This window comes from Geotrypetes seraphini, chromosome 1, assembly GCF_902459505.1.
Source record: "Geotrypetes seraphini chromosome 1, aGeoSer1.1, whole genome shotgun sequence".
NCBI classification, from domain to species: domain Eukaryota; kingdom Metazoa; phylum Chordata; class Amphibia; order Gymnophiona; family Dermophiidae; genus Geotrypetes; species Geotrypetes seraphini.
Window position 1 is genome coordinate 537,033,571 of NC_047084.1, and position 12,684 is coordinate 537,046,254.

Sequence of the window (12,684 nt, forward strand, 5' to 3'; positions counted from 1 at the left end):
CTCCAAAGAAACATCCAGATCATATGCCATCTGTCTCAAAAATTTGGAAAGGAGAAATTAGGTTCTTACCTGCTAATTTTCTTTCTGTTAGCTTGTAGACTGGTATAATCCTTACGAATGGATAATATGCCTCACTGCTACCAGCAGGTGGAGACTGAGATCAAACTTGTATATCAATATAGCATGCCCCTCTTGCTACTCCAGTTTTCCTCAGTCTCTGGTAGCAGGTAGTAAGGCTTTTCAGCTCCCCTCTTAGCACTGCTGGAACTTTTGTTTGTGGACTCCTCAACTGGACAGATGCTTCAGGATCTGCTTCTTGATGAGTCCGGCCATTGCAGCGTCTCGAGGGGACTCCGCTCCTCTCACTCCGCCGCAGCCATCAGCGGGAGTGCGCAGCGTGGGACGGGGACGGATTCAGGCGTCGCATACGGCGGAGCTTAAACAATTGCCATAGAAACCACTTAGAGCGCCCGCAACTCGGCCACCTACCCCCTCTCTGACCACTGCACTGAATCTTTGGGCAGGCTGCCCCTCCCCAGCCCTTCACCCGGATGGACCTCCACACACACACACACACACCTGGTCCACCGCCCCCACAGGTCTGTCCTCCCTCCCTCCCTCCCTCCACGTGGGTCTGGCCTCCTGGAATGGCTCCCCAGACATGCCTTTAGGAGAGGACCGGAGCCAACGGGCTAAGGGTGTGTGTGCACCCATCTGCCAGTAGCATAGATTGAATTCCACTTTTATTATGAAGCAGTTTTTTTTTAGTTTGGCAGCAGACCTGCACACACAATCATGGTGGTCACCTTGTTTTCTGCGGCCTGCAGCGGTCAACATCCGCCGGGGGATTCTCGCGCATGCGCACTCCTACCTGCGGTGCCCTACAGCACACAGAAAACGGGAGCACACAGGTGGGAGTGCGCATGCGCGCTTAGGGCTTTATTACATTAGATGATCTAGAATTCAGGTTTTTGACCTCTCTGGAACATGCACCAGTAGTTTCCCTAGGAATCTACCATCTTGTCCTCACCCAAGGCCTCTGTGGACTTCTATGAAAAGGAAGTAATATGAACTAAAGAAATAGACTTTCCTTGTGGCACAAATCTTGATATTTAAGTATTTCATCTGAAAAAGAAGAGAAACAGAAAATGTTACATCAGTTGATTCTATAGAGTGAAGAATGGAAGCTCCTTTTGGCCATTCATAGAGGGAACAATACTGGTGTGTAGAATTGTAGCTGCCTGACTTCTTGGCAATTGGTTGAAAAGTATCAACTTTCCAACTGACAGCTTGGGAGGCTGCTTCAACCCAGCAGGAGGTAAATCATGTGATCTATCTGTGTGACTTCATTAAAACTGTTCATTAGAGAAGAATACCAAAGGAAATAAAAGTAAGAGTGAAAAATCACAAAGTTCTGCAGTAACATGGGAGAAACAAGACTTCTCGCATATGCATGCCAAAACAAATGTCTAATTAAACCTGTTTATCTTCACCTGAGAGACAAACATAATATTAAAGAGCATTGGAAGACAATGGATGCAATATGTGATCACCACACATAATAATTTTCATATTATTTTCACATAGACAGACTAGCATTCTCCAATCTAAAGAGGAACTTAAATTTCAAAAACATATTACAAGTTATAAAACAGTACCACATCTCCAAAGCAGTCATCTACTCTCCATTATGTGCATTTATAAGGGGAGGAAAGGAATACCTCTCTTAGAGGTCCTTTTACTAAAGCTGTGGCAAAAGTGGCCTTAGCGCACCACTTACCCTCGCCTTTCCAATGTGCTAAGACCATTTGTGCCATGGCTGGTAAATGACTGACTCTTCCATTTTCCCCAGTTAATAGCCACAAGCTAATCTCATCATTGGTGAATGGTCATTAAACAAAGTTATCACAGGAGCTCTTACCAACACTTATTTTATAGGCAGTAAGGGCTCACATGCTAACGCTGCACTAATCAATCAGCATGCGGCAATGCCTCACATGCTGAGTAGTGCTGCCACACCCACGAACACGCCTCCCGAGAGAAAATGAAGAGAAATTATTTTAGTGTGCAGTGTACACGCACATATGGCAAATTTACCATGGGATGGCGGCACACATCCTGTGATCAGCTTGTTTAATGTATGGTAAGTGCAAGCAAGATTTCACCACAGTTTAGTAAAAGGACCCCTTAATGAGATATAAAATGTTTTTTAACATTCTAATGTAAAAATTAAACCAAAAGGTCAAATTACAATAATAAAATAAAATCTTGGATTCCGTACACTGGAGGACTAACTCAAGTACTTCATTTATAACTTAATAGCAGCTCCTCAAATAAATGGACTCCTCCAAACAGAGGACAAGAGGTAGCGCAGCTCTGCTGTTTACAATGTATTTTAGATACCGTATTCTCTCTAATAATCATTTGGGTTATTATTAGAAACACTGGGTTTTCTGACGTCTAGGGTGGGCAACTACATGAGGGATCCTTTATCTCCTCCAGCCCTCCTCCCCATGATGACCATTTGTTGCCTCCATCCCACCCCCCTGTGATAACCACCATTTCTGTCCTCCATCCTGCCTCCTGCAGTAATTAGCACTGCTTTCCTCCACCTTCTACTCTACACCCCTCCCCAAGAAGAAGATCTCTCTTCATACCTCATCTTGAAGTTTATGATGCTGGACTGTTGTGGGGCATTGAGTATCTGTGTATGATTAATGCTATGAGCATGCGTCTATCCTTAAAGCCTTGCACCGGCCCAGCACCGGCCCAGCACCACAGCCTAAAGATTTGGTCATCTTTCTTCTTATTTTACTGTTGCGTAAGTGCTTGAAGGCTCATTTTTTTTCAGAAGGCTTTTCAAAATCAGTGATAGGGCAGTGCCATCTTTGCTGTATTACTTGTTTATATTTAAAGAGCGTTTTTATGTTTTGAAGATTTTGCTTATTAATTAGGTTTTTATTTTGAAAAAGTTTGTGATGTGTTGTATTGGCATGGTAGGGTCTGTTTGTTTAATGATGCTTACGTAGGTTCTTTTTGCAACCTGCCTAGATTTTTGGATATGCAGGATATAAATGTTTTAAATAAATAAAAAATAAATAAGTTAGGGGATTGGGTAGAGGAGAGCAATACCAAAGGGGGGATGGGCAATTATTCAGGGAATCTTGATTTGGTTTTAAAACCAAATTTTCCAGGGGAATGGGTCATGAAGCAGGGGTCTGGGCAATTATTGGATATGGGCAATTATTAGAGAGAATATGGTATTTGAATTTGAAAACTTAATCATAATTATGAAAACTGCAGTAAGGCTCACTTTCACAAGGGGTATATTATCAGCAAGATAAGAACATGGCAAAATCAGTTAGCTGCTTGGAACCCATTGTGGTCTTAACTGCTGGCTGTTCAACTTAGCGAGCAGTTTAACCATCCCTTCTAACTGTGACCCCTACCCTGGCATCCTGTTTGTCTGTCTTGACTGTTTAGATTGTAAGCTCATTTGAGCAGGGACTGTCTCTTTGTGAGTCTGTAAAGCGCTGCATATGTCTGGTAGTGCTCTAGAAATAATTAATAGTAGTAGCTCAGCCCCACATAGAAATTAAATGCACCATTAAAAAAATGGGCAACTCACATTAATTTTGCTGTAAGCTTTTCATACAACTTGACAGATTCATAGATTCTAAACATTCACAGTGAAATCAGGGTGCAAAAACCAAATACTGATATTTTTTCCAGTCATTAGTACACATCATTCAGGAACCCAGCACAAAAATAATAAACCTAACTTTTGCAGTGTCTTAACAGGGTGAAGTGCAACCCCTGAATTAAGTTGTGAGGCCAGATGGCCTACAAACATATGCTTACAGTACTACACATCAGAGAAGGGACAGTGTACACAAAGAACATTCACAAATGACAAAGCAAGACAAGCAAAACGTTTCTATTGAGTTGTCAAGCACTTGGAGCACAATATCGCCAACAATGAATGGCACAAACTGCCTGCTTTGTTTCTGAATTTAAAAGATCTCCCATTCAAAAACTGGGAACCTGTCTTTATGGCACAAAAAAATATACAACCCTCCAAAACAGAATGCCTTCTAAAGTGTGACATAAAACCAATGGATTAAACACTGAAAGGTTCCTATGTGTAAGATGATACTGTGTTTTCAGTGCACAAAACCCGAATGCTACACATCACTCCTGTCCTTTAAAGAGGAAATACCCTTCTGAGCCAACAAATCCCTGCACATCTACAGAACACCTGAGAAAGGTAAGGCTTCAATAGAAATCCATCCTCATTTGTCCGGCCACAGAATATTTGCCATCAAAGATCAAAACACTTCATTATAGCATCCCGATCAAATCTGAAGCACAAAAAGGCTCTGGATGAGAATGTGAACTGGCAGTCGCCACTGTTCGCCTCTAGATGCCTATCAGGATGCTCAGGCAACTGATCTTCACTGGAGCAGTAGAAATCATACACTGCATGGATGAAAAATGGGAAGAATAAACATTGAGTATAGAAATTGTTTGCATTGAAATTTGACAAAACCACCAAGAGTAAATGGTATTAAAAAATTATGTACTGTATTTATATGTCGCAGATTCATCTTGAACCTTACTTATTCCTGCCCCCAACACATATCTTCTAACCAGAGACAAGACATTTTGTTTTTTAACCTACAATCCCTTAACAACCCAACTGAACCCATCCCCAATAAATAATATTTAACAAAGGTATGAGAAAAGAACCAACAGCTTTTTAGTCTTGTAAAATATTAGTACTAGTAAATACTTACGAGAGCTTTCAACAAACAGTAGCTAAAACTGACAATTATGTTAATGCTCACAAATGGCAGCCTTGTGCTTATTTAAATATACTGTATAGTGATGTGAAAAGGTTTCTCCCCATCCCTTGATATCCTCTATTATTGCATGTGTCTCACACTGAATGGTTTCTGATTTTTAAACAAAATATATTAGATAAAGGGAACCTGAGTAAACACACAACAATTTTTAAACTATAACTTGATTTAACAAAGGAGCCCATTTACTAAAGCTTAAACGCATGCTAACAGAATTAGAACATGCTAAATGCTACTCATGCTATTCTGAGTCATGTGACATTTAGTGCATACTAATGTCTATTAGCATACGCTAAACTTTAGTAAAATGATCCAAAATTATTCAACACCCATGTGAAAAAGTAACTGCTTCCTCAGTTACTCAACCAACCAACTGACAAAATTTAATTGATACGAGTTCAGCTGAATGAACATAGCCAGGCTTGTTGAATCTAAATCTTACTATACAATGAACCTTACCATGAGTGAAAGTCACCACAAAGTTTCTACAACACTTTGCCATGATCAAAGGAAATTTCAGAAGAAATAAGAAAAAAAGTTGTTGAATCAGTCTGAATAGAGTTACAAAGCCATTTCTAAAGCACTGGAATTCCAGTGAATCACAGGAATTATCTCCACACAGAGAAGACCTGAAACAGTGGTAAATGTTCCTAGGAGTGGACAGCCTAAGAGTGCAGTCTAAGAGTGCAGGAACAACTCATCTGGGAAGTCACAACTTTCTAGAAGATCATCCAAAGAACTTCAGGCCTCTCTGGCCTCAGTTAAGATCAATGTTCATGATGCCACTATAAGAAAGAGACTAGGCAAAAATGGGATTTGTGAGAGAAGCCACAGGCAGAAACCGCTGCTATCCAACAGTAAACACAAGATCAACACTCAAACACGATGGAGTTCAAACAAAGACTGGTGAACTCTGAATATTTCACAAAATCCTTTATTCTTTAATTCAACATACATGGACTCAACATGCATATGTTTTGCTTCAGGAGCAAATGGCCTGCTTCAGGAGTCTCACAAGTCACAAGGAACATCCAAAAGACAATTGGGCATCACATGATACACGGTACAAAAACTGCAACCTCTTGCAAACTGTATATGGTGAAAAAAAAAGGGGTAATGCCATGGGAGGGTATATGGACACAGAGAGAAGATGGCTAGACAAGGAGGAGAATAAGAACTCAGAAGGAAGATGCTGGACTTAGGGGGCACAGAGGAATTTAGAGGAGCGATACTGTACACAGGGGGAGGGGATCATAGAATGGTGAGATAATGAAGGCAGGGAGATGGGTACAGGGGGAAATATTAGAAAGGGATGTATAGAAGACATAGAGAAAGGAGATACTGAACTTGGGGAACAATACATACACAGATATAGAAGAGATGGATGGTGAGCATGGAGAAAGAAGAAATGTCAAATGATCAGGAGACCCTGGCAAGTGAGTTAAGAGAAGACAAAAGAAAACAGAAACCAGTGCCTGAGACCAACATGATTTCAAGAATAAAATAACGAGACAACAAATGGTAGAGAAATAATTTTCTTATTTTGTGATTAGAATATATCACATTTCAAATATGTATCATGCTAGAGCTGATGTTAGACATAACTCTGGATCGTAAAGCTCAGGCCCTGCTTCTTTAGCTTCCAGCTGGCTTAGGGCTCTCTCTGAGCAGGGGGCAGTTGCCCTAGTTGCACTTCCCTAATACTATTTTTGCCATGTCTGACTTAAAGTATTCTGTTAGCTTTATTTTTCTATGTAGCATTTTGTAGTAATTTGGCTTGTTCAATTTTCTCAGTAGTGGAGGGGATTCTGTAGTAATTTGGCTTGTTCAATTTTCTCAATAGTGGAGGGGATATTTGTGAAGGGGTGGGGAGACAGGGGTTTTGATGATCCTTGCTCTGTATTATTTGCATTTATAAAATGACAATTGTACAGAATATTGTATCTTTTTATACTTTAATAAAATAAGTTCAATATAAAATCATAACTATTCGAGGTCTGTGCAGATGTGATCAGATGGTTTGCGGGGATAGGACCTGAGCTTGAGGGGACAGGGCGGGGGTGGTTACCAAGCTCGCGGGGACAGGGCGGGAACCAAGCTTGCAGGAACAGGGTGGGGACAAATCTGAGTAGATTACATCTAGCACATGTCGTCAATCCAATTCTCTGGTCACCCAGTCAAGATTCATTTGGCACAATTTACCTTTGGTAAAATCATGTTGCCTCAGATCTTGTAAACCCCTTGGACTCCAGGAAATTCACTATTTTTCCTTCAGTAATGCTTCCCTTACTTTTCCAGCAATACATTAATTACTTTTCCATAGAAATAGAGATAAAAGATTTTTTGATGTGAAACTTTAGATATATCCAGACATATCTAGGAGCACACAGAAGAAAAAAAATAATTCTTGTTACTGAAACCATGAGTTATCAGATTGGGGTACGAATTCTTTTGAAATTTCTAAGTAAGTGTGTAGTTCATTATAATAATGTAAAGTATATGCTTTTTTGAAATCACCTGTTGACTTTTTTTCAGTGACAAAACCATAATCACTAGGACCCTCCTCTACCTTTATAGAAGGAGTTCCAGGATGAACATCTACTTTAATGATAGGCTGAATTACTCCGAATGGTGAAATTACACTTCTCCTTTGCTGTACTCTTTACTAAAAGCTTTGCCCCTCAATTTGTGTGCTTTTAAAAGAACAATTAATGTTGATGCCTTTAGATGATTAAAGATTGAATTGCCTTATTATCCTTGCCTTTAAATTTGCCTTTATTTTCTGTCATGTATATGCTTGTACATTTGGGTTCTTTTTTTAAATTGCATAACAAATTTTATTTAAATGAATCTAGCATGAATACACATCTCAAATGCATATTAATTAAGGATACCCTGAAAATACACTGTTTGAATCTCAAGGGATGTTAGTGAATACCCCTGGCATAGAACAATCAGGGAAAATAGTAATACACTCCTCTGAATTCACAGCCAAAAACTGATCAAAGTTTGACAGCTAGGAGAAAATGAGGGGGGTCCAGTTTACAGTGCAGTCCTCCTAATGTGTTCAGCCTCAACATAACAGGAGCATGAGCATGGCAAAAGACAAGTGTGTTAAGTGTAAAATCTATAGTCACACAATCACTCTATGCTCTACTCTTGAGGAAAAAACACAAAGAAAAAAAGCATTAAGGTGGAGAAAAAAAAACCTCACAAACAGCTTGGAACTTAACATAACAGCAACTACAGAAAGTAAGGAAGCATTTCTTCCATATGGAAATTGGACACCCCTGATGATGCAACATTGCGAAACGGGGTACTCCCGTTGGGATTTTTGGTTGATGCTCATGAACTGATGATGAAAAGGATTATGTTGGAGCAGTGTGGGAGCCAGTGAGATGTGCATGAACTGTTAATGACTGAAGCTAAGTATTAACTACTGTATACTGCCATTTTTGGCTGAGTTAGATATTGTGTTCGGGGGTGAGGTTGGTTTTTGCAATTTTTGAACTGTTGCTGGACATTTTAGCGCTATCCCTCCAGTGAATTGTTCAACCTGCTGTATGCTGCCCCTTTCTTGCTGACCTGTATTACGGATATGGAATAATCCTTTCGTATCAGCTGCATGGCTTTCCAGTTCATTGAACAATTGTTGATTTTTTGATTTGTGCTTTTTTTTGCCTTTTGATGGAAAGAAACACAAAAAAGATTTTTGCATGGAGGTGGAGGTTTTTTCTGACCCATGATAACTGAACTTACTTACTTTCAGCAGTTGCTGTTACGTTAAGTTCCACACTGTCATGTGAGGTCTTTTCTCCACCTTAATGCTTTTTTCTTTGTATTTTTTCCTCAAGAGAAGAGGGTAGAGTGACTGTGTGACTACTGGTATTTTCTATCCTGCCTGGTGTATAATATTATGTGTAATTTCCCAAGCCTGAGTTGCAAATTGCAGCCTGGCACTTCTACTGGGTAGTAAAGCTCAACTCCAGTACTAGCATGAGCAGATACATTATGGGATAGGAGGACAATTTATATAATAGCATGACTCTCATTTAGGAGTATCAGAATCTACTACATCAGTTTCTTTTTTCTCATGTTCACTCTATCACTAAGAAGTCATCTCTAGAACATTGGTTCTCAATCTGATTTTCAGGATATGCCACATGAAAATTCCTCATATATACATACAAATTTATCTTGGATAAATTTGTAAGTATATGTTCATCTTGGATCTCCGTGTGCACATTATCTCATGCATATTCACTGTGGATATAAAAACTAGATTGGCTGTAGGGATTTCGGAAGCTCTCCTCTAAAACCTGCCCATAACTAGATCTATAATTTTTAGGGCAGTGATTCTCAGTCTCTCCTTGGGACAAGCCCAATTACAGTGGTACCTTGGATTACGAGCATAATCTGTTCCAGGAGCATGCTCGTAATCCAAAATGCTCGTTTATCAAAGTGAGTTTCCCCATAGGAAATAATGGAAACTCGCTTTGATACGTTCCCCCCCCCCCCGAGGCCAGGGCGCTGCTCCCCCCCCCCCCCGGCTCGCAAAGTCTCCCCCCCCGCGTGATCCGGCACCCCCCGTGAGAACAGGCACCCCCCGCCCGACCAACTTTAATTCACCCCCCCCCCCCGGTCTGGCACCGGCACGAGAACCGCTCCTCCTCCGCTCGCAAAGGCCCCCCCGCTCAAATCGACACCCCCCCGCGAGAACATGAACCCCCCGCCCGACCAACTTTATCTCACCCCCCCTTTGGCATCGGCACGCAGCCCACAAGTGCCAGTGCCGCTTGAAGATCTTCTTCCTTGTCTCTGCCGGCTTTGAGCATGCATCTGCGCATGCTCAAGCCCTTCTAATTCTCCCTCTCGCCGAGAGGAATTTGTCCCTTTTTCTTGCCGGACTGAGCTTGGGTGGACCCTGTTTGGGGGTCCATTCAACCTCGGGGGTGTTAAACCCGGCGGGTCACGAGCTGGGTCCCAACCCCCCTTTCCTCCACCTCCCCAATATTTTTCTAGAGGTGCCTCAATAGTAAGCCTTACACCCTGGTAGTAAGGCATATTGTTTAGAGAGCCAGTGGAGTCCGTTCTGTGAAAAAATAAATCCTGAGGTAGTGCCGGTCTAAACGGTTGCTTTCCCTTTAAATATGCTGTAAATTACTATATTTTTCAACTAACCGGCACTTTTCTTCTAGCTAGGTCGCATATGGAGCAATTGAGCATTTCTCGGGGGAAGAGGTGTACAATTTGGTCCAGATGCGAGGTCCTCTCGGCCGGCCAGAAAACAGTTGATTGGGCCGGTGCGGTGGTGGAGCCTCGTCAGCAGCGGCTGCAGGCATCCAGGGCTTCCCACCGCTAGTGCCTCGCGAATTAGCAGAGAGCCGTGGGGAAGCCCAGTCTTCCCCCACCACACACAGAGGGATTCCCTCTCAGCTGTTTCTTTAACAGCTGATGCCGGCTTGCCTGCTTTAGTGGCTGGGACAGTTCAGGCTTCCCTGCCGCTACAATCCCTGGAGGGTTTATTTTTTGGTGGGAACTTTGCCATTTTTGCACAACAAACCCTCCATTTGTTCTTCCACCTTAGGTGACCTTCCCCCTGTCTTGGAAAAACAGGGACAGGTTTCAGCTGGGACCCCTGCTCAGGCAGGTGGTCCCATGGGGCCGCTGGGGGGTTTTTCCCCCGATTTATTTTTTAATTTATGCAGAGCTTATTTTCAGGTGGCCGGGGTATTTGCAGTTGGCCCAGGGGTTTCAGGGGAGGTTGTGGCCCCCGCACCCTCTGCAGCTTTAACCCATCTACTACTTTCACATTCCCTCCTCCTCCTCCCTCGTCCAAGTACCCGCGGGTGGCATGGGACGAAGACTTGTGGTCTGAAGAGAATGCACATCTGGATGAGGACCTGGACCCTTGGGAGGACCTCTTGGATCCTCTTGAGTAGAAGGCCGCTGGTAGCGGGGCCTCGTTTTCCTGATTACCGGCGATGAGGCGTCCGCAGTGCACCTTTTTTACAGAGACGAGCTCCCAGTTTTGATTCAGCAGGTCTCCTCAGTGAGGAGACGCCACTTGAGACCCTGCGGGTGGGGGGCCCCCTTATTCGGGGGATCCACCCGGCATCCCGCTCTTTTCCTATGCATCAGAATATTCAGAATATTGTTCTGGCGCAGTGGATTACGCCAGAGGAGCCATTTTGGTTTTCCCACTCCATGGCTCGTTTGTATCCCATCCCAGAGGTGGATAGGGTTACCTTGAAGTCGCTAGTGGTAGATGCAGTGGTCTCCGCTATTTCAAAGTGGCATACTGCGCCCGTAGAGGGCGGTTATGCCTTATGTGATTCTGAGGAGCGTAAATTGGAGGTTCTCCTTAAACAGAATTTTAATGTCTCTGTCTTTGAGGTCTAGGTGGCTATTTGTGGGGTGCTCATGGCTCACGATGTGTTTCGGTGGGCCGAGCGCATTCTTGACCATGAGTCTGATGAGTGGTCCTTGGTGGATCAAGAGGTTGCAAAGATTGAAATGACGGCCTCGTTCCTCTCCGACGCCCTCTATGGCTTGGTGCGGTCCTCTGCCAAGTCTATGGCTTTGGGGTGGCCGCACGTTGTACACTGTGGCTCTGTGCTTGGTCAGCAGATGCAGCATCCAAGACTAAACTCGCAAACTTTACCTTTCGGGGGTCTTTTTTGTTTGGAGAGGATTTAGATAAGTTGGTTCAGACTTTGACAGACTCTAAGGTGCCCTTCCTGCCTGAGGACCGTGCCTGCCAGGTGGTTAGAGGAGGAACTGCTAGGGTACGTATGCGGGATTTCCGAAGGTTCCGCCCTGGGCATGGGGCTGCTATCTTCCTGTCTTCTGGGATTTCCCGGGGGCGTTTCTTTCAGTGCATGCAGTCCTTTCGGGGAGCCCGTCGGAGGGCTGGGAATCCCCCCACCGCTTCCTTTGCAGCCCGTCTTGCCCAATGACTCCTTGCCGGCGCCCCCTCTGGTTCCAGTGGGTGCCCGGCTGCATGAATTTTCTCACAAATTGTCAGAGATCACGTCCGATCAGTGGGTCCTGGAGGTGATTCAGAATGGTTATGCTCTAGAGTTTTCCCGTTCCTTGCCAGTTCATTTTATAGCTTCTCCTTGTCACGCCAAGTGGAAGAAGCAGGCTTTTCGCCAGACCCTTCAAAGATTGATAGATCTCAGAGCTGTGCTTCCAGTGACCCCTCATGAGTCTGGCACTGGCAGGTACTCAATTTACTTTGTGGTGCCCATGAAAGAGGGGACTTTTCAGCCCATCTTAGATTTGAAGGGTGTCAACAGGGTTCTCAGAGTTCCGTCTTTTTGCACGGAGACACTGTGATCGGGGATTCTGGCGGTTCAGCCAGGGGAGTATCTAACCTCTCTTGACCTGATGGAGGCCTACTTGCACAGTCCAATCCAGCCCTCCCATCAGCGCTTCCTTCGTTTTGCGATCTTGGGCCAGCACTTTCAGTTCTCTGTGCTCCCGTTTGGTCTGGCCATGGCTCCCCGGACATTCACCAAGGTTATGGTGGTCGTCACGGCAGCCTTGCGGACAGAGGGCATCCTGTTGCATCCTTACCTAGACTGGATGATTCGTGTGAAGTCCTTCCAGGACAGCACCTGGGTCATGGCTCAGGTGGTGAAGTTCCTGAATTCGCTGGGCTGGGGTGGTCAATCTTGCCAAGAGCCGGTTGGCCCCCTAGCAGCGCCTAGAGTATCTTGGGGAAGTCTTCCTCCCTGAGGCCCAAGTAAGCAAATTACAATCTCAGATTCATCTACTTATGGCGTCCCGGTGTACTCGTGTGCAGGATTTCCTCCAA

At 43.8% G+C, this 12,684-nt stretch overlaps 1 protein-coding gene across 6 annotated transcripts in view; it reads right to left on the reverse strand.

Annotated features, from left to right (window-relative positions):
- Positions 1–634: 634 nt before the first annotated feature.
- DCP2 (decapping mRNA 2) overlaps positions 635–12,684 on the reverse strand; it is a 95,654-nt gene continuing 83,604 nt past the window's right edge. For all 6 annotated transcript variants that reach the window (XM_033929095.1, XM_033929096.1, XM_033929094.1 and 3 more), the window contains one exon: positions 635–4,479. In XM_033929095.1, the coding sequence (XP_033784986.1) occupies positions 4,322–4,479 (158 nt within the window). In that variant the 3' untranslated portion in view covers positions 635–4,321. The remainder of the gene's footprint in view (positions 4,480–12,684) is intronic.